Source organism: Sorex fumeus, unplaced genomic scaffold (assembly GCF_029834395.1).
Source record: "Sorex fumeus unplaced genomic scaffold, SorFum_2.1 ptg000034l, whole genome shotgun sequence".
Taxonomy (NCBI): Eukaryota; Metazoa; Chordata; class Mammalia; order Eulipotyphla; family Soricidae; genus Sorex; species Sorex fumeus.
The window spans coordinates 9,335,667-9,357,884 of record NW_026606091.1 but is presented as its reverse complement, the minus strand read 5'-3'; the positions used below and the strand labels follow the sequence as shown (position 1 = coordinate 9,357,884).

The 22,218-nt window shown below is 37.4% G+C and overlaps 1 protein-coding gene across 1 annotated transcript in view; it reads right to left on the bottom strand.

The window, feature by feature from the left end:
* DENND4C (DENN domain containing 4C) overlaps positions 1 to 22,218 on the bottom strand; it is a 107,614-nt gene that overhangs the window by 25,695 nt on the left and 59,701 nt on the right. The window contains exons 12-22 of the mRNA XM_056117098.1: positions 21,108 to 21,326; positions 18,844 to 18,989; positions 17,086 to 17,121; positions 16,872 to 17,002; positions 15,681 to 15,813; positions 13,893 to 14,099; positions 9,926 to 10,054; positions 9,204 to 9,348; positions 8,782 to 8,928; positions 1,333 to 1,452; positions 149 to 295 (exon numbers count right to left, since the gene is read on the bottom strand). Of these exons, the coding sequence (XP_055973073.1) occupies positions 149 to 295; positions 1,333 to 1,452; positions 8,782 to 8,928; positions 9,204 to 9,348; positions 9,926 to 10,054; positions 13,893 to 14,099; positions 15,681 to 15,813; positions 16,872 to 17,002; positions 17,086 to 17,121; positions 18,844 to 18,989; positions 21,108 to 21,326 (1,560 nt within the window). The remainder of the gene's footprint in view (positions 1 to 148; positions 296 to 1,332; positions 1,453 to 8,781; positions 8,929 to 9,203; positions 9,349 to 9,925; positions 10,055 to 13,892; positions 14,100 to 15,680; positions 15,814 to 16,871; positions 17,003 to 17,085; positions 17,122 to 18,843; positions 18,990 to 21,107; positions 21,327 to 22,218) is intronic.

Below are 22,218 nucleotides of genomic sequence, written 5' to 3'. Positions count from 1 at the left end.
ATTTAATTTTTTTCTTTAGGATTCCAACTTACTTCCAGCTCTTTAGCACATACATCACAATTAAAACAACAATGTTGTGTTTAGAGACACATGTATAACTGAACAAAATATATTTTAAATAATTTATAGCCAATATGGAAAAACTCACCAATGCTACTTTTCCTGCTGCTGATATCAAAAATACCAGATGGGACCTTCACGATGCTGCTGCCCCAGCCGGGAGGTTCAGCAGGGCTGTGTAGCTCCTCCCGAGACTGTGAATGCTTCACTACTGTAGCAGGGATGTCACACGGTTCTGAACAAAAGAGTCATGATCATTCCACTCGTACCAATGTGAAAGAGAAACTACACATTGATTCATATTTTTGTTTATTTTTCTTCAAATAAGGATGAGTACATGATGTGTAAATACATGCTTTATTACTGTTATCTGATTATTCTGTCTTAAATCTTGCTAGTACGGGAGATCATCTTATTATTATATAGTCAAAATACTATAACTCTATGTTTCCATAAAGTGAGTACTATAAATCTCATCTATACCTCAATAAATCCCATCAAAATGCATACACACACATACACATACACAGGAAAAGTCACACAATTTAATCTACAATCAAATATATCCACAAATAGTTAAAGATCATCTAATAAAAGAGCATTTTAACTTTATTTTTACAGTGTTGGGAGGAGTAAACCCAGGACCTACATATGTGAGGAATGTGCTTGACCACTGAGCCATATTCATGATCCTAAAAGAGCATTTTAAAATAAAAGAGGTGGAGGGACAGAGTGATAGTACAGCAGGTAGGGCATTTGCCCTGCATATGACCATCAGGGTTCAATCCCTGGCATCCCATATGGCGCCCCAATGCATCACAAGGAGTAACTCTTGAGTGCAGGGCCAGGAGTAACCTCTGAGTATCTACAGGTATGACCCAAAAAGCCAAACAATTAAAGTAAATTAAAAGGGGTAGAAAATCTGGCCCAGTGGTAAAGAACACGGCCTTTTACTTGCTTTTAGCAATCCCCATTCTCCCACCCCTGCCCCGTAACCGGCACTGCAAAATAAAGGTGACACAATACAAGTGTGATTACTGAAAATTTAGTCTTTTTCTGTTACAAAATAGCTATCTAATTGATTTAATACTGAAATGGGTTACTCTTTCCTCAGAAATTGAAAACTTACCTACAGAGGTTCTAAAGATCTTTTAACATTCTAAAATTCAGACACTATCTCTCCTTATCTCATAATCTCAGATCTTACAAGTTTAGGAATTATAATCAAAATTACAAATACTTAATACCAGGAAATAAATATCAATACTTAACCTGTTTGGTCTTTTGTTTTAGTTATCAGTTCTCGTGCTACTTGATCTTCAGGCATGTGAATTTCTGTATCATCTTTTATAAGTTCATCTTTAGACCCGTAGCCTTGGTCAGACTGACCACCTGTTAAAAAGAATGCAGAATTTTGTTCACACATATTTATTACCTACCTATATAAAATGTCAAGAGAAAATTTCAATGGTCTATACAATAAAGTTTAAAAAAAAGGAATAAAAGAAGGCTCATGAAACACACGGAACATTTTAAAGCAAAGATAAGCAAAGAAGAGCTGAAAGAGACAACACACCTGCAAACCACTGCACATCTAGAAGCAGAAAATGAATCAACAGATTTAAGTAATGTGTTTGAAAATTCTTTTGGAGGTCTACAAAATGATCAAAGTAATAATAAAACAAACATATAGACATTATATGTGCAAATAATCACAGGGGAAAAAAACGAGACACTAAAACTATTACTGATAAGGAGTGGGTAGGGTAGAAAGAAGAGAGGGCACTTTTGTCTATATGCCTTCTTACATTGATTTTTTTAAAATTTGGAAATACATTAACATATACATAACTGAAAATTAAATCAACAAAACTGAGGGGGAAGATGAATAGTAACTAAAAACAAAACCAAAAGGTGCAAAGCTGAAATCAAACAAAATTTACTGTTCTTTTTTTTTTGGGCTCACACCCGACAATGCTCAGGGGTAACTCTTGGCTCATGCGCTCAGGAATTACTCCTGGTGGTGCTCAGGGGACCATATAGAATGCTGGGAATCAAACCTGGGTCGGCTGCATGCAAGACCCTACCCGCTGTGCTATAGCTCCAGTCCCACTTTTTGTTGTTTTGTTTTGTTCTGGGGGATCACACCCAACAACGCTCAGGGATTACTCCAGGCTCTGTGCTCAGTGGCATAGCTTAGGGAACTATATATGGAGCTAGGGATTGAATTTGGGCTGGTCTTCCCACCCACTGTACTACTGCTCTGAACCTGAAACATATTCTATTTTGTGTGAATAATATAACTATACTGAAAGGACTAGAGGAGGACTAATCCAAGTAACTTTTAAACAATTATTTTGACTCTATATTCTAAGCGTGATAGGTAACAGCCAAATCCTAAACTCCTTAGGCTTTTTTCTCTAACAGGGAAAGGGTTATAACAATTGTGTATGTATTTTATTTGTAGTGTAGGACCGACAGACAATAAAACTATTGTCTATTTGTTTAAACAAATGATTAAATGTGTTGATGATGGGAACCATGTTCCTCACTTTGGAAGAAAGGAGACTGGTTTTCTCTTTTCAAAAAGGAGATTTTGTTTGGGGCTGGGGGATGGGTGGGAGATCCACACCCTGTGGAATTGGGGATTCCAGCCTGGATGAGCTGTAATAAAGGGAAGCACCTTAACCTCTGAACTAGCCCTCTGACCACCAAAGGATATTGGTTGTAAAGATATAAAAGTTAATAAAGTAAAATCTATAGAGCTGATTTGGAATTTAAGGTATTTATACAATATGTAGTTTTTTTCCTAGCTCTTTGGAAAAAGCCCAGAAGCAGGAAACAAACCTGTATTTCAGCTAATTGTTGGTAAAATCTATTTACCAGTGAAAGGAATCAGAGTCAGGTATACTTTGTTATATAAGAAAGAAGTTCTCAAAAAATATAACTGGTATATGTGTAATGGACACACACTATAATATAATATATAAATGTGGAAGGAGACAGAGCTGGTAAAAATCACTAATTTATTTATTTGGGAGGACACACGCAGTGCTAAAATCACCATTTCATGGCTATCACAGTAGAGGTTGGTTCAGAGATATATACTGTCAATGGAAAAGGTCAATAGAAAGGAAAATATTGTTAAATGGTATTGGGAAACTTAACAGCCACAAGTAAAAAGGAATAAAACTGCACCAGCAATAGATACTATCCCAAAATGTCAATGCAAAATGAATTAAAGACTTTTAAATATCACAAAATACATAAATGAAAACACAGGTAAGATGTTCCTTGTTCCCTGACATAGGACTGAAGGATGTCTCTGTGGAATACTGATTCCAAAGGGAAAAGAAACAAAAGCCAAATCAAATAAATGGGATTATATCAAATTAGAAAGTTTCTGCATGGCGAAAGAAACGAATATCAAGGGATTAATGCCCAAAACATATAAAAAAAAACTCATAAAACTCAATAAAAAATAGACCATGCAATTAAAAAAAATTAACAACATACCTAAACAGGCACTTCTCCAAAGAATACATACACGTGCCCAACAGGCATATGAAGTGATGCTCAATCTCATTATTATTAAGGAAATTCATATTGAAACAAAAAGGTATCACCTCACAACTATGATACTGGCTATTGCTCAAAGACACACATATTAGAGAAGATGTGGAAAGTAAGGGAATCCTTCATCACTGATGGTGGGATGTAAATTACTACAGTTATTCTGCAAAGCATTATTGAAAATCCTCAAAAAATTTTGAAAAAACAGAAATTACATGGAATCCAACTACCACTTGTTGGTATTTTCCCAAAGATGGAAAATTTTAAGATATAGGGTATATGCACCCCATATTCATTGCAGCATTATATATAATAGCCAAGAACTAAGTTGAGAGATGATTGAACAAAGATGCAGTGTCTGTGTGTATATGTGTATATTCCTTTGTGACACACACAAAGGAACACTACTCAGCTATAAGATTAAACCCTGACATTTGCAATAATGTAAACAGACTGAAGATATTAAGTATAGTGAAATAAATCAGAGAAAGATAAACACTGTATTATTTCATTCCTATGTAGTACTTAGAGAAACTAAATGAGTGAAATGAAGCTTCTAGTATACTGAAGCAAATTCGCGGTTACCAGAAGAGAAAACAGAAGAATGAATAAATCAGGTAGGTAAAGGGGGTCAACTGTATGCTGAAGAATGGAATTGGATTTTTAGTTGTAAACTTAGTATATCCATGTAAATGTGTGTGTGAGGGAAAACAAACAGGGGGAACCAGCTTCTCCGGACTGGAAAAGCACACAAACAAAATATACAGAGCACGCAAGCAAGATACATGTTCAAGGAAGAATACAGGCTTGAAGAGCAAGCCCCGCATGTCTTTCAGGAGGAACTTTCATACAATTTTTCCAAATGGCATTTTTGCAGCTGACAATGGTTCAATACCCGGCACCTCTTATGGCCTGCAAGCACTATGAGGAGTAATTCCTGAGTGCAGAGCCAGAAGGAACCCCTGGGCATTGTCATATGTGAGCCCCAAACAAACAAAAAAAGAGACAAAGAAAATCTGACAAACTGTGTCAGGCTAAAAGGGGACTAAAATAAGAGCAATGAGTACCACAGAGAACATTATAAATATTTTCAAATCAACAAACTTGAAAAGGGAAGTGTCAAAGTCAGAATACATCAATAAAATAGTATATTAATATTTTTCCTGGATTTGGTAACTATACTGGCTACTTTATAGAAAACATCCCTGACATATTAAGAGGTAAAGAGTTGAATAAAACCCCTATTTTCACATGATTTATAAAAACAAATAGTACATGTACAGAAAGTAAATAAAGCAAAGGTAGTAAACTGAAAATGAATGAATCTAGATAAATATCAACTGTTTGCTCTACAATTCTTGTAAACTTTTTCAAGTCTGAGCTTATAGCAAACCCTCCCCACACCCTCAACCCGCCACCAACTTGCCTGCTTTCTGGGCCACACCTGGTTATGCTCAGCTGTTTCTCCTGGCTCTGTGCTCAGGAATTAATTCCTGGCAGTTCTTGGGGGACAATATGGAATGCCAAGGATCAAAGATTAAGTTTTTTTTTTAAAGCCTATTCAGCTTTAAAAATCTAAATTAGGGGCTGGAGCAATAGCACAGTGGGTAGGGCATTTGCCTTGCATGCGGCTGACCCGGGTTCGATTCCCAGCATCCCATATGGTCCCATGAGCACCGTCAGGGGTGATTCCTGAGTGCATAGCCAGGAGTAACCCCTGTGCATTGCTGGGTGCCAAAAAGCCAAACAAAACAAAACAAAACAAAACCTAAATTAAAGTTAATTATTGGAAATCATTATAAAGGGCATTAATAAAAAAGACATTAGAAGTATACGTATAGTGCCTTCTACTTTTTAATCACTTACTATAACACCACTCAAACTTTAAATGTGACATTAAAAAAAGAAGTAAACAACTTTCAATACTGCATTTCAGATGCTTTTTTTATTGGCCCTTTCAGAAAGTCTGGTAAAACATTATGATGCCATGAAATGGACACTTGAGTGGGAGGAATAGTGTATACCGATTAAGCCCAGATATACCACCCAACAAGCTAAGTGGCTCAGTATCAGGTACCAAGAGATTCTACAGATAATCCTTAATGAAAGTAGGCTCTAAGTCTCCAAAATATCAAATGACACTACAAAAACTTTACAGAGACATATAACCACTGTAATTCAGGTTTACTTTAGCCATGTAAAATGCTACTGAAAAGCAGCACATGTGTGAAAAAAGATGTAAAGATTCTCTAACAATTGGAATCTTTATGCTAAATAGGAGATCATTTTTTACTTTAACAAAATAAATTGCCAATATAATGAGATAACTTTAAAAGTACAGAGGAATACAAATGTTTACTTTTTATTGTATTCATTGTGAAATAATTTCAGTGTATTATTTTCCTTGGTTTTTCATAAATGAAATACATTTCTTCTTCAAATATTAATAAAGCAAGAAGACATAAAAATAAGGTGGTTTTAAAATAAAAGTCTCACCAAAAATCTTGGCTGAACTACATTTACTTACAAACAAGCTAATTTATAGTCCTCTATTGCTGACTTTCAATAATTCATATTAGAGACAGTAGAGTGGATAGATGCTTGTTTGCATGCAGCAAAGCCGGGTTCAACCCTCAGCATCCTATATGATCAGCCCCCTGAGCACCTCCAGGAATAATTCCTGGGTACAGAGTGATGAGTAACCCCTGAGCATCACTGAGAGTGGCCAAAAACAAGAAACAAAAAATTCATACTCATACTTTAATGTTTCTATAAATACCAGGATAGATTTTTAGAAAGAACTCTACAAACCAATCTTAACAAGCAAAAAATCACACAAATACACTGCATTTAGGAAATAATAATCATATAAAAATTAAAATCACACAACATTTTGTACACAGAATAATGTATCCAGTGAATGGCTGGGAGCAAAGGTGGACAAAACATTGGCTCTAGAGTACAGAAACAAAAATGTCAAGGAAAGAGAGAAATGGAAGTGAGACGAAACAATAGTGAGCTGGAAGTAACACCGGGCAATCAGAAGCCTAGGCCCCTCTACGGTTCAGAGGCAAATTATCTGTATATACCTAAGCTATTAAGCTCCAATACTACCTAAAGCACTATATACACAGGTTACATAACTAAATTAAAAAGCATAGCTGTCGAGGAGTCTGGTTGTGGGGTGAGAGGAAATCTGGGGTAAGCAGTGGAGGAATGGAGATATGGGGTGGTAGATTTGGAAGTGGGAATATTATATGGCCAAGAACCTATTATAAGTAAATCACAGTGTCTAAGTCAAAAGTAAATTAAAAACAAAAACTTAGAGCACCGAATCTTTAATGCCCATGAAACTATCTGACATAATGATGCTATGACAGCATTAAAATAAGATTTGACATTATGTATTTTTAAAACATAGTACAGTTTCAAGTAAGGTAAATATACTTTACAAATCAGCTACAGAATGTTCACCTAGATAATTTCAGAAACCATGTATGATTACCTTTATCCAAAGAAAAAAGCCAAGAAAACTAAAATTGTTTTCCACCTGTAATGACACTAAAACAGTCTCCTCCCCCCAACCCTTTGAATGTTAGCGACTTTAACCTAAAATAAACGGGAAATTACCTGAGGTAGTTAACATTCAAGAGTAGAATTAATGCACACGTGTATCCATAGCTTCACGTCATATAAGTCTGTCTGCAACCCACACCATGACAGCCAAGGACAAATGCAGCACCAAGAACAGCACAGAGCAAAAAGCAGAACAACAAAGAGCAGAGAAAAGGAAACTTCAGTCATTGAGACAAGTTCATCAGATGCAGCACAGGAATTAGACTCAGAATTTTCTTTAAAGAAAAGTTTGAAATATTAACAATAACAAAAATAACAAAAAGGAAAAAACAATACAAGAAGAAGGATGTGCAATACATATGCATCTCTTCAATGTGTCACTTTAGCCTTAATTTTCCCCCTGCCTTTTGGAACCATACCTGGCAGTACTAGAGATGCTCCAGGTGGTGCTCAGGGACCATACTGGATGGAAAATAGGATTACCCATGCCAAGGATGTGCTCCAGCCCTTCACACCATTTCCTAAGCAACGCCCCCCAACCCCACCCCATAGCCATGTGCCACTTTAATGATGCTTATTTCCAACTTCAGAAGACTTCTCAGATTTCATTTTAAAGGTTAGCTGTGAAGGCTACAGAGAGGGGGAGGGGAATGGGATGGGACAGGGGTGTCAGGTGGCACCAAAGCCACTCCTAGTAGTACTGGGAGACACATGCCAGGGATCAAACTCAGTCTCTGCTGAGTCATATGCTTGGACTGTCAGGTTTTTTGAAGTATCACTTAAAATGATAAATGTAAAGAAGGCTTTAAATCACGGTGTGCTTTTTTTTGGTTTGAGGGCTACTCTCACGTTTATGCTTGGTGGTACCCAGGAGACCAAAGGACAGAATCCAGGTCTCCTACATGCAAAGCATACATTCCACCCCTTTGGGCTCTCTTTTTGACCTCTGCATGGAGTGTCTTATTTTCCTTCAAAATACACAGATATTCACACATATGTTTAATAAGTATTTTCACTCAATAAAAACTATTTACTAGCTGTTCCAATGATATTAAATTCCATAGTTTACAATTCCTAACAATTACATACTTTTACAAATGATGAACAAAGAAGAGCCATGCTAGAGCCTTGTGTGCAAGCATTCCAAATTTTACTTTATTTAATTGATTGTGTTTATTTGGCTTTTTGGGTCACATCCGGTGATGCTCAGGGATTACTCTGGCTCTGCACTCAGGACTTAGTCCTGGTGGTGCTTGGGGTACCATATGGGATGCTGGGGCTCAAACCTGGGTCGGCCACGTGCAAGGCAAATGCCCTACATGCTGCACTTGATCCGGCTCCCCAAAGTTTATTTTATACTATGGGAAATACAAAGTGATCTATAATCAGGTGTAATTTCTTCCTTTACATAGTATAGTTTTAAAATACTCATACTGCACAAACTCGAGAAGAGAGAGCAAAAGCGTTAAAAAAAAAAGAACGAAAGAAAGAAAGAAAGAAAGAAAGAATAAAAGAAAGACAGACAGACAACATAAGAGTAAGTGAAAGGCCAGCAAAATCCAAGCTTTATACCTGTACTTGAGTGATTGTCGGTGGAATCAACACTGATTAAATCTCTGACGAAGACTGTGTGCTCGCCATTGTTAGCATCAGTAGCACTATCCATGCTACCATGGCTCATCGTGTCCCCATCACTTCCACCTGTGGAATTCTGTGGCACTAAAGATAAGAACAACAGCAGCTCAATAACTCACATACTGATAACCTCTGAAACAAAACACAGACCACTCTCAGATCATTTACGGTTTCAGAATATGTTCTAAAATTTTTGAGAAAAAATAATTTGTACTACAGTAATTTCTGTCTTTAGTTACATAAAAAAAGTATCTGCCAAAATTTCATTTAAGTTCTCTACATCATATAATTTAAAAAATTATATGCCTATAAAGCTTACAGTTCACCAAGATAGTATCTTTTTAGTATGTATGTATTACCTGATGATGAAGAGACCTGTGACTTTTGCATAGTCTTTTTAAGTGGCTGCCTAAATTGTGCCAAGCCACGGATGACATTCCGCACCTTCGTCCATAAGAAAATACCACTGCGGGTACTGCTAGGCCAAGGGCTCTCCAAAACTACCTAAGTAGAATTAAGATCAAAAACACTGCTTATTAAAATATTTAATTTTTAAAAATACATAAATATGTTATATAATTATACCCCCAAACCTCTAAGTATCATGTGTAATAAACAAAAGTTATCAAAATTATCAAACTGGGGGGGGGGGTCAGAGTGATAGTACAGATGGTAGGACGTTTGCCTAGCACAAGGCCAACCCGGGTTTGATCTCTGGCATCCCATATGGTCCCCCGAGCACCCAGCACCCCATATGGTCCCCCAAGTAAGGCCAGGAGTAATTTCTGAGTTTAGAACCAGGAGTAAACCCTGAGCATCACCGTGTGGGATCCCCCCTCAAAAAAATTTAAAAAATATCAAACTTGGGGTAGGAGAGATAATACAGTGGACAGGGGATTTGCCTTGGATGCTACTGACCCAGGTTTCGATCCCCAGCATTCCATCTTGTCACCCAAGCCCCACCAGGAGTGATCACTGAATGCAGAGCCATGAGTAAGCCCTGAGCATAACCAGGAATGGCTCCCAAACAAAGTATCAAACTTAATAATCAGTATATATTGCTAATGACAATCACACTTACCTTATTATAATAGCCATAAGTAATAGCATTTGGTTTTATCTTTGCAGTCTTCATTTCAAATAAGACTCTCACTGCTAAAACAGGATGACTCCAAAGTCCACAAAGCTGCATTACTACTCGATAGCACACCTAACAGAAAATAACACCAAGGCATGAGTAGTTAGCATAGTACTCTGTTAGTGACATTTAGAGATATATAACTTAATTTTTTTGTTTTGTTTTGCTTTTTGGGGGGGCAATACCCAGTGGTACTCAGTGATCACTCCTGGCAAGGCTTAGAGGCCATAAGGGATTCCAGAGATTGATCTCAGGCTGGGCATGTGCAAGGCAAATGCCTAGCCCAATATAAAACTCTCTCTCTCTTAATTCAATTCTTAAAGTTATTTTCTCCTCTGCTCTGATTTGAGTCTTAGTACTTAAAAAAAATCTACTATTCATTAGGTTGAGAGACAGTTCAAGTGGTAGAGTATATGCTTAACATCTGCAAGTTCCTGAGTTTGATCCTTTACACTAGATGACACACTTCCCAGCAGTAGCTGAGTCTGGTCCTCACTAGAAATAAACCTATTATACATTAATAAAAGTACCAACATTATTATTAACTACTTCACATATTCCATTTGTTTTAATGATTAAATTTACATAAGAAAATGACTATTACTCGTCACTGTTTGGAAAGAATTAGTTTTTAATAAAAAAACCTAAAGTTTTGATAATTTCATTTTGTTATAACAAGCAATATAAAGTAAATTATTCTGGGCCTCCTAAAGGGCCAGGCAGGAGACTGGGACACTGGTGGGGGGAAGGGCACATTGGTAGTGAGATCAGTGTTGGACACTGAATGCCTGCAACAACTATAATAAGAACCACCTTGTAAGCCTCAGTGTTTAATAAAGTTTAAATTTATTTTTGTTTTTTGTTCCTTGCTTTTTGGGTCACACCCAGTACTGCACAGGGGTTATTCTTGGCTCGTACACTCAGAAATTATTCCTGGCGGTGCTCAGGGGACCATACGGAATGCTGAAAACTGAACCTGGGTCGGCTGCATGCAAGGCAAACGCCCTACCCACTGTGCTATCGCTCTAGCCCCTAAAGTTTAAATTAAAAAAAAAATTAGCTTCTTTCCCAATCTTATTTTATATTCTAAAATATTAAGTGTAGCAATTCTAGATGCCTACATAACAATATCAACAACAAAATAATGTTAAGTTCGTGTTTTCAAAAAGAAGTTAAACATGCTATAAGAATATTAGCAAATTCTCTTCTGAGAAAACTTTTCATTAGGGAAAACTAGACTTGATTGTTAGAAAACAAGTAAAACATTAGGAACTCCTAAAAGCTAAATCTCTCATACAAGGACAGTAGAAACCATGAAGCAGTACCTCATGGATCCCAGGCGGAGATGAGTCGGTTACAGGATTAGTGACAAGGCAGCTACAGATGAATTTTAACTAAAGTAACTATACATAAAGAAGATATTCTTCTTGTTTTTGGGCCACACCTGGCAGTGCTTAGGCGTTACTCCTGGTTCACACTTAGGAATTACTCCTGGTGGTGCTTGCAGGGCAATATGGAATGACAGGAATCAAACCCAGGTTGGCTACACGCAGGGCAAATGTACTCTAACTCCAGCCCCATAGAAAATACTCTTCTTGGGACTCATAAGACATGCTCTGTTTATGATAAAGTTGGTTAACAACTGTGATTATAAAGCCAAGATTCTTTATCTATCAAGGAGAAAGTAAGAATATCTGAGAAAGAATGTCCAGAACAGAAGAAATGACATAAGAAAAGGGATCTGAAGAAGCAGAAGATCATAAAGATGAGTATTGGAGGAATGGAGATTGTAATTTAGGAGTAAGAGGAGATCAGAAACTATAGAAGCAACTTAAAAAATGGCTAGGTGGGGGCTGGAGCGATAGCACAGCGGGGAGGGTGTTTGTCTTGCACGCAGCCGACCCGGGTTCGATTCCCAGCATCCCACAGGGTCCCCTGAGTACCGCCAGGAGTGATTCCTGAGCATCGCCGGGTGTGACCCAAAAAGCAAAAAAAAAAAAAAAAAGCTAGGTGAAATAAGCATCAGTAAACAATGTGAATTAGAAATACCTAAAAAGGGGACTTGAGAGATGCCTCTTGTGCTCTCTCTCCAGCCCCAAGAAACTTCTTAAATAACAAAATTGTTATGCCATCTTATTACAACTGTATGAGGGACGTCATCTGTATTCTTTTACATTTAATTTTTTTAATCATTTCTTGGGGTGCCACTCCTGGCTCAATGCTGAGGGGCAACAATACAGCAGGTAGGACACTTGTTTTTTATGTAGCCTACCCAGATTCAATCCTTGGCATCTCTTATGGTCCACAGGCCCCACCAGGAGTTTTCTGAGTGCCAAGCCAGAAGTAGCTCCTGAACATCGCTGGGTGTGGTCACACACATATACACACATACACACAAAATAAACTGAAGTAAATTTACACAGATTTTTTCCCCCTTTTCTGTTGTGGGGGTTATACCCAGAGGTGCTTGGTGGCCATGCTGTACTGGGGGTGAAATCTAAGGCACTGCATATGCAAGATATGCGCTGCTCTAGCCCTGAGAGCTGGAGTTTGCCTGGGCCACCCAGCAGTGCGCAGGGACCATGTGGTGCCAGAGACTGAACTATGGTAGGCCATAGGCAAGGTATGTGCTTTAACCACTATCCTCTCTCCCATCCCCACTGTATATTGTTACTGAGATTTAAATTTGTCTCTAAGTATCACTTACAGTTACTTTAACAGCAAAAAGAATGCTTGGGGGCGGGAGAGATGAAAGGCTAAATAAATGACTTTCTTAAACACTGACTAGATAATGTTTCTCTGGATGATTCTAAGATTAAGAGAGAATGCACTCAAAACGTTTATCGTTCACTGAGTACTTACTATGTATCAGGTAATATTCTAGGCACTTTACAGAGATGAAACTAATTTAACCTTTGAGTTAGCCTTAAAGGAAGGTACTATTATTATCTACATCAGTAGGATAATTTTATTCTCCAGGGGATATTAAGCAATATATACAGACATTAAGCATTTTTAGTTATTATGGGAGGATTTTTGGTTACTAGCTGATACTGTCACCTAGTGGGTAAAAGCGAGAGAGCCTGCGAAACACCCTAAAATGTACAGGATAGGCCCTGATACCAAATAATGATATTGGGTAAATGATCAATAGTGTCAGAGTTGAAAAACTCAGACCTGCGTTTTCAAATCTATAATATAAAACAGACAGATTAAAACTCACCATAGGACACTGACTCAGAAGTGGAGTCAGACAGTTATTCTCTATATTCTTCATAAGTTAATTAAGAACAAAATTAAATCAGCCAGAGGCAGAGTATGTCTTTCATATATTTGAGAGTTCAGTCCACCGCACACATGTACAAGCAAAGAATTTATAAAGAAGTAAATACTATTAAGGTTATTTTCTATTTATCAGGGCAGACTATCTGCTCTAAGTTAAGGAAATCTCTGCTCCTGGGGCTAGAGAGATAGCACTGCCAGAGGTGATTCCTGAGTGCAGAGCCAGGAGTAACCCCCGAGAATTGCCAGGTATAAGCACCCCCCAAAATAAAAATTTAAAGGAAAGTAAGAGTTAAAAAGAATAAGAAAAAAAAAGAAATCTCTGCTCCATTCCCAAGGAGCATATTTTGGGGAAAGGTGGTGGTGATCAGGAGGGATCAAACCCTGGGTCCCATACACGCAAAGGATATACTCTACCTCTGAGCTCTTCCACTGGCCCAAAAGAGTAATTTTCAAAAAAATTATATATATTTTTTAAAAAAGCACTAACTCTATGAGGCAGAAATAGTTTTACCTTTCCTGTTTAATGAAAATACCTGGGGACACTAGTGCAACTAAGATACAAATTTTCTTTAAAAATAAAAGTCAAGTTCACCTTAATAACAATAACTGAATTTGTTATACTTGCCTCATCTAGTGGATCCACATCTGTTTTCCTCATCTTAGTAAGTACATCATATGCCTGCTGAAGTGCTCTGACCTTAGGATGAGAAACTTTAACATAGGCTGGGAGACAAATAAACCATAAACTGTAACAATGACTGAAGAGACACTTGGCCCATTGTGGTGGATTTGTATAACATCTCTTTGCCAACTTATGAGCTGTTCGTATCTCCTAAAAAGAGAATAAATAAAATGTTATGGATTCACTGAAACTCATTAAAATTAGGGAAGGAACTGAGAGGGGAAATGAAAAGGAAATGTTACTATAATATTTTACCCTAAAACAGAGGAATTCATAGTTTTACTGTTGTGGGTGACTTTTGACTCAGTGTCACAGAGTTCCTACAACAATCATCCTACAGAAAGAACATTTTATACTACAACTATTAGCAAAAATGAGACTCTAATAGATTAGAAATTTCTTAGAAGTAGAAACCATTCATCTTTTTCTAACATAATCACTAAATCAAGAGCCCTTCACAAAGGTTTGGTGGCTGAAAGAGATTTAATTATTTGTAGTCTAGTTCTTCAATGTCAGTTTCACAGTTAAAAAGTCTAAGATGCTGGAAGATATTTTCTGCTAAGATTTCTATTCTGCCCTCCCTCACCAGAGTCGTTCACCAACAGATTCCTAAAAAGACCCTTTTCTTTGCAAATCTCATAAAATGAAAAAGACTAAGTACTTTAAAAGTCATGCTTTCTACCTGTGTTTTTCTTTCTGGTTTAGGTAGAATAAGGAAGGGACCAAAATCACCTGCTGGATTCTATCAAACCATAAGTTAATTCCAGGAAACTAAAGGGACTCCCAGAATATCACACTGCTATGGTTGTCCTGCAGGTGGAAATCCTCTGCAGGGCAGTGCTATAAAAGAAAGGATAATTTTGCACTATTTTTTTTATTGGCTCCACTTCTATGAACCTTGAAGACAAATCTGAAAATACCGTACCTTCTTATTCTTCCAGCACAGCTAGAAAAGAAATCTGATGCTAATGAGACTTAAGGAGGTAGCAAAGTTCTCCCATTAAAAACAACATTAAGGGCCCAAAGGAATAGTGTACCTGCCTTGCAACCTTCTAAGCGTGTGGTCCTGAGTTTAAATCCCTGGGTCTCTTTGGTGACAGGTGTAAATCTGGTACCTCTGCTATTTGAGGCTGACAACCTTGCAGTCTTTGATCCTTGGAGCTGCAGTGATCTTTAATTACACGGCAGTCAGGTGTAGGCAAGCACTACAAAAAGAGCATGACCCCTGCAGAGCACTGTACTTAAAAAAATGTGTGAGCATCATATCCAGGTCTGATGAATGTGTGTGAGCTCACAGTGACCCCCAGCAAGCAGCACCACTGGGACTTGTGTGCCTCAATACAGACGTAAATCTCTTTCTTCCCAAGGAGTCTCTTAAGGCATAAACATAAGCATCCCCAAACTGCAGTTTCATTATTTTAAGAAGGGTTTCAAGACAGCAAATTAATTAACATTACAGTGCATCTTCAAGTGGTTGCTGTAGCAGGTGTTAAGAACATTTGGCCAGTAGGTGAAACTATGGTCTATCCCTGGTACATGATAGACAGTCATGAATGCTTCTCATGGCTGCCCAGGTCCTGTCTTCTGTGTGGCTTGCAAATTATGTTATACGTATCCAAATGACCCTTGGCAGAAAAAAGGTTCTCCACTTTAGCTGTAGGTGATCATTCTTAGCCATGAGCTATATATCACACATATATTTTTAACATTATTAGATAAAGAATAGCTGACCTGTTTCGTTCTCTTAGCCATGAGAGCTGGACTGTTTGTAATGCTATTCCCAGCAGGGTGTCGACTAAAACGAAGTTTTAACTCCTGTGGTCTGTCAAAAAGCTTAAGGTCCAGCCTTGGAAAGTACTTGTAACTAAAAACAAGCAAACATCAAAAACAGAATAGAAGCTTCAAAATATATTAACTATTCATATTCTGGTATTTGTTAATATTTTTATGCCTCAAGTAGTAACATTATTTCCTAAAATCCTTATACAGAATTTCCCAAAAAACATTTATGATGAGGGGCCAGAGACAGCATAGCAGGTAGGGCACTTGCAGCTAATCTGTGATCCCTGGTATCCCAAATGGTACCCTGAGCACCACCAAGAGTAATTCTTAAGTGCAGAGCCAGGAGAAACTCAAGCATCACCAGGTGTGGTTCAAAAGCAAAAACAAAACAAAACAAAAAGTATGATGATATACTTATAAGATACAAATAATTCCTACATAGAAATTTTGATTTTTTTATATTTTGATTTGTTTGATATTTAAAAATATTCTTTAGGAACAGTTCATGCCTTGAATAAATGAGGCCTCATTCTAATCCTGATGCTAGCAGTTGCCTGCATCCTCAGCCCAACCCTCCACCCAGCAAAGAAATACATATATAGATATGTATATATATATATGTATGTATATATACACACACACACACACACACATACATATGTCCACACTTTGATACATTTTAAAGTGCTACTTCATAAAACAATCTTGCTTTGATATCTTAAAGGAAGTATTTTTTAAATTTTAGGGATAATTAAATAATTATTATGTTAGCCTATTATTATTGCTGTTATTAAATATTCAACCCACGTCTGCATGTGGCAAGACAAGGGCCTTAAATCCTGAAGTATCTCTCCAGCCCATACATGAAAATTTTCTTTTTCAGAAATGAAGTTTTTAAAAGGCTAAATTATGGCTAAATGCTTAACACACAGTAATCAACACCCGGCTTCACCTCCTCATGCAGCTGTCCAATTCTAAAATCATAATACTTGGTGACATCTCCATAGAACAGTCATAGCTATTAGTTCACTGAAAAAATTTAGAAGATGACCTCCACAAATGAATAAAATACATTATCTACTTATAATCAAAAATAAAATAAAGATGCATGCAAACAGTTGTTTAGAAAACTGCTGCTACCTGAACTTTGGGGACAGATCCTTCTCATCATCAGGTGGTGGCTCTGGTGGCATTATGAACACAGTATGCTCACTTTTCTGTGAATCATCTAGCTCTATTAATTTGGTATCTTCTGCTGAATCAAAATCAACCTGAAAGTAATTATTTCTTCCAATTACTTTATGTTTAAGTAAAATGATTCTAAATTTAGACTTGAAATTAAAAAAAAAAATACCTTATCTGCTTTTTCTGTGCCTTTATCAGGGAACAACTAGAAAAGAAAAAATTTCTTAGTAAAAACACATATACAGATTTAAGAGATTTTTATCTCAAATTTCTACTTGAAAATTAGTTTTTAATGCCAAGCAGACACAAAACACTTTATAGTATATTTTGATGGTTCAATATTATTAGGCTTAAGTATAATTCTTCTCCAATGGCTACTAGAACAGAAAAAATTAATTTTAATTTTGTAAATTCCTCCCCCAAAAGATAATTGATACACTGATACCAAGGAGAATTTGGCTTCTCAAATAAAATTTTTCATTATTATTAAATTCATTTTATAATACACTCTGCATTAGTGATTATGTTCTAAACTTCTCTAATTCAAAGATGTCAGATCATCAATTTTGTAAGAAAACAAAATAGTAGTTTAAATCACATCTCTGGATATTGAACAGAAGCCTTCTAAGACAGCGTTCTTTAACTTTTTCACAACTGTGGACTGGCACCTGTCTGTAAACCAGTCCATGAGCCAGCAGTTATAATCAAGGTGGTAGACCTGCACCACTTTGCAGACCAGTGGTTGGAAAATGCTGTTTTAATGCATAAAAATCATGATAATCCCTAAAAATTACAATGCCACAATATTCTATAATTTTTGAACACAATCTCAAATGTTATATATGATTTGCTTTTCACTGTCAGTTCCAAGATCCATGTAGAAAATATAAGAACTCTATAAAAAAGGAAAAATGAATAGTTACTGTTGAGAAACAACTTATATTTCTTTAAGATGGGTTAGTAGAACTTTACAGTTTAACATATTTCTAAATATCCTTTGTTAGGACAAAAGAAATATATTACCAAAAGTACTTGGGAATATATCTCTTTTTTTTTTCTTTTTGGGTCACACCTGGAGATGCACAGGGGGTTACTCCTGGCTCATGCACTCAGGAATTACTCCTGGCGGTGCTCAGGGGACCATATGGGATGTTGGGAATCGAACCCGGGTCGGCTGCATGCAAGGCAAACGCCCTACCCTCTGTACTATCACTCTAGCCACTTGGAAATATATCAAAAAATTAGATTTCCATTACACAAAAAAATATAAAATGTACCATTAAATTTTATTTTGTTCATCTGAATAAAAAATAAAAAGATTCCACGGTATTATTCTTAGTTTTTAATAGTGAGAACTCTAAAATAAGCTGATTATTTTTAGTTTTTAATAGTGAAAACTCTAAAGTAAGCTGATTGAAAGAGAAAAATGAGTTTTGCATGGTAGATACTAGATACCACAAAAGGAAAAGATTCTTCTACTACCCTGAGATTCATACAACACTAACAAGCACATACACATACCCCTGTGTTGTCTCCCTCAGATAATCTTGGATTAATAATAATGATAATTCAGGCCTTCAAGATGTGACTCAGTGGTAGGATATCAACCTTGCTGCCACAAGGTTAGGAATTTAATCCCTGGAACTGGTCTTATACCGAGTACAATCTGGGGGACGTCCTGCACAATAGTGAGCAATCCTTGGCACACCACAACCAGTGTGTAACTCCCAGGGAGCACTGGACCTAGTAAGTGTGGGAGTACTACAACCTAATGTGCAGCCTCTAGAGCACCAGAACTGAATGAGTAAATCTCTGACCTCTACCACCACCACCACAACAAGAGAAGGGAAGAGAGAAGGCAGGAAAAATAATGATAACTATGATTATTAAAGTTTTTCCTTAACAATGATTTAGGACACACTTTTACCTTTTCTATGCAGTCATCAAAAAATGCCAATCCAGTATCTTTATCACTTACAAAACTACATTCTTCAATAAAACGAATAAAAATCTGTGTTTTGGTTAACAGAGTGTAGAATTTCGTATATGCACGATCTCGGCTTTTTAAAAATCCTGAAGCAAACAAAATTAAAATTAAATTCAAACCGTAAGTGGAACTGGATATTAAACATTACTTAAAATTTTATATATCCATTTACGAAAGTCTCCAGTATTGACATTCTTGTATCCAAGGTTCTTTTTCTGTGATTAAACCACAAAAAATAACATACCTTTAACCTTTTCATTGAAATATGAATGTCCTAAAAGGAAACTCTAGCCCTCCAACTTTCAAGCAGAAATTTCGCTGATACACTCATAATTTTCATAGGAGAAAAATCAATGTTCACCCTCTGCAAAGCGACCAAATATTCCTGTAATTTTTTTTATATAAATCTCTTCTCTTCATGAAGATTTAAGAATATGACTATTCCCACCTAATAATCATTATCTTCTTTGACTTCAAGGCTCCTCTCTCCATTCACAGAAGACCACAACATCTAATTCAAAATACTCTTACCTCTCCAACTTCTACCATCATTATTCTTTGATACCCTTGGCACAAACACATTCCTATAGCACAAATATGCACAGTAAACACATTCGATGATCTACGATCTATATCACCAAAATCTACAGTCACAGGCCCCCTGGCTTTTTCATGCTTGCATTCGAAACTGCTCTGCCTCCAATATTTCTAATTTACATATTACTCTCTGACCATTACCTATATTCGATTTGCTCAATGACATCCAACCAAGATGTTTTGTTTTGGGGCCATTTGGTATTTTTGGTTGAATCAAAATGAACCTGAAAGCAACAAATGGTGCTCAGGATTTATTTCTGATTTACTCCTGGCTCTGTGCTCAGGGATCACTCCTGGCAGTACTCAGGGCAATATAAGGGGTGCCAGGGGTTAAACCCGAGTCAGCCACACGCAAGGCGAATGGCCTACCAACTGTACTATCACTCCAGCCCTCAACCAAGATGTTTTTGATTTGGCAGGAAAGGTGGAAGCAGGCTCACTGAAACCCACTTTCATGTTCTACTACTCTCTTCTGTCTTCACTTTTCTTCCTACCCACTTTTAACTCTGTGTCCACCATTTCAATTACTTTCTTGCCAATGGTCTCAAATCTTATGCCTTGTGGTCCTTTTGTCAAACTGAGAATTAGTATAATCTTAGAAGAATGCATTGTCTTTCTCTGGACCTACACCAATGTGCAAATCCCTCCCATTTTTTATGCGTAAAAGTTTCACAAGCTGGATCAGACCATTTACACATCCATCCCTGACAGCAAACCCTACTATATTCAATAAATTGTTAAGGAATCTTTTAAATCCCTACTGTATCGAAGAATTATGTAAAATTGAGGAAACACCTAAAAACCCCATCACCAGTTTATAATCCAATTAAGTAACTGATTATATAGTGCTGTAAATATAAGCAAACATGTTTAATACGTCATAACTAAAGACCTTCGTTTTCAGCTTTCTTAGGGGAAAATATGGGGCTTCAAAATTAAACAAGAGACAGAGAGGGAGAACACCAGTTAAGGCGCTTGCTTTGCACAAGGTCAACCCGAGTTTGATTCCCGGTCCCATTTAGTGCCCTGAACCTGCCAGGAGTGATCACTGAGCACAGAACCAGAAGTAAGCCTTGAGCACTGTCCAGTGTGGGCCCAAAACTCAAAAATAAGAACTAAAATAAAACAATAAAAGAAATTATATTTATGGGGGAAGAGAGAGAACTGAACAAGCTGAGCATATATGAAGTCTGGATAAATTCCAAGCACCACTGAATCCTGTCAGGAGCAATCCGGATCCCATGAACCCTGCCAGAAGCGATCCCCAACCCCTTTCAGTGCAAAGCTGGGAACAGGTTCTGAGTAAAGTTCATTACATCTTATCTATGTATGTATGTATGCATGCATATTATTCAGAGGGTGGACGGGGAATTAGGTCATGCCTGTTGCTGCTCAGGGGTCATTCCTAGTGGTGCTCAGGGGACCATATTAGGGTGCCTAGGATGTAATGCAAAGCAAGCGCCGTACCAATTCTCTGACCTCAAAGTTCATTACATTTTAGTGTAAATTTCTATGAATCTACTGAGTGATTCGGGGGAGAGGGGGAAGTAACATCAAATACAAAACATTTTTCATTTCAATAAACCTGCATATTTCAATGTCCTTACCTTGTCGGTCAAACAATGAATCAGCAGCCGTGGCTTTATTTGAAGGAGCCTCTGTAATTGGTTTGAGGTATGTTCTATATCCTTTTAATATGGATGCCATAAAGCGTAAAAACGCCTCTTGGATTTCCATCTCAAGTTGCGTCATCTTCTTTTGCCAAGAAAAGTCTGCTTCGATTGGAGTCATCTCAACTGCTGAACCCTCCTGGGTTTTTCGATGAACTAATAAATGTAGAAGAAAAAATTGGCATTAATTACAAAATTTTATATATCTGACTCAACAATTAAATAGACAAATAAAGTCCATCAGTTCCTGGAACTCCTCTCACTCTTAAGTGAAAATAAATATAAATGAACCAGACTTGGGGAAATAGATCAAAGTGCTGGAGCTCTTGCTTTGCTTTGGGAGTTCCAAGCTCAACGTCAGGCACTAATGGGTTCCCTGAGCACCACCAGTAGTGACATACACAAACATAATTTAAAAAGTAAAGGTGAGGGGCTGGAGAGATAGCACAGCGAGTAGGGTGTTTGCCTTGCACGCGGCTGACCCGGGTTTGATTCCCAGCATCCCATATGGTTCCCTGAGCACCACCAGGGGTAACTCCTGAATACAGAGCCAAGAGTAACCCCTGTGCATCACCAGGTATGACCCAAAAAGCAAAAAAAAAAAAAAAAAAAGTAAAGGTGAGCTGGAGAAATAGTACAGGGAATATGGTGCTTGCTTTGCTTATACTATTGGGTGGACAACCCAATTACGATCCCAGGCTCCACGTATGATCCCCTAAGCACCACCAGGAGTGATCTCTGAATACACAGCCTGGAATGTCTTTTTTTTTTTTTGCTTTTGGACTTATGTCTGTCCCTGTGCTCAGGGATCACACTAGAAGGTGCTCAGGGGACTATAGAGTGTGCCAGGATTGAATTTGAAAGAGCTGCATGTAAGGCAAATACCCTACCCGCTCTACCACTGTTATGGCCCCACCAGAAGTAAGCCTTCAGCACAGCCAGGTGTGAGCCAAACCCACTTACCCTCCAACCCTGCAAAAAGTAGAAAAATCATTGGCAGGAGTTAATAACAGAAAAACAGAACACAGAATATAGGCTCCAAATAAAA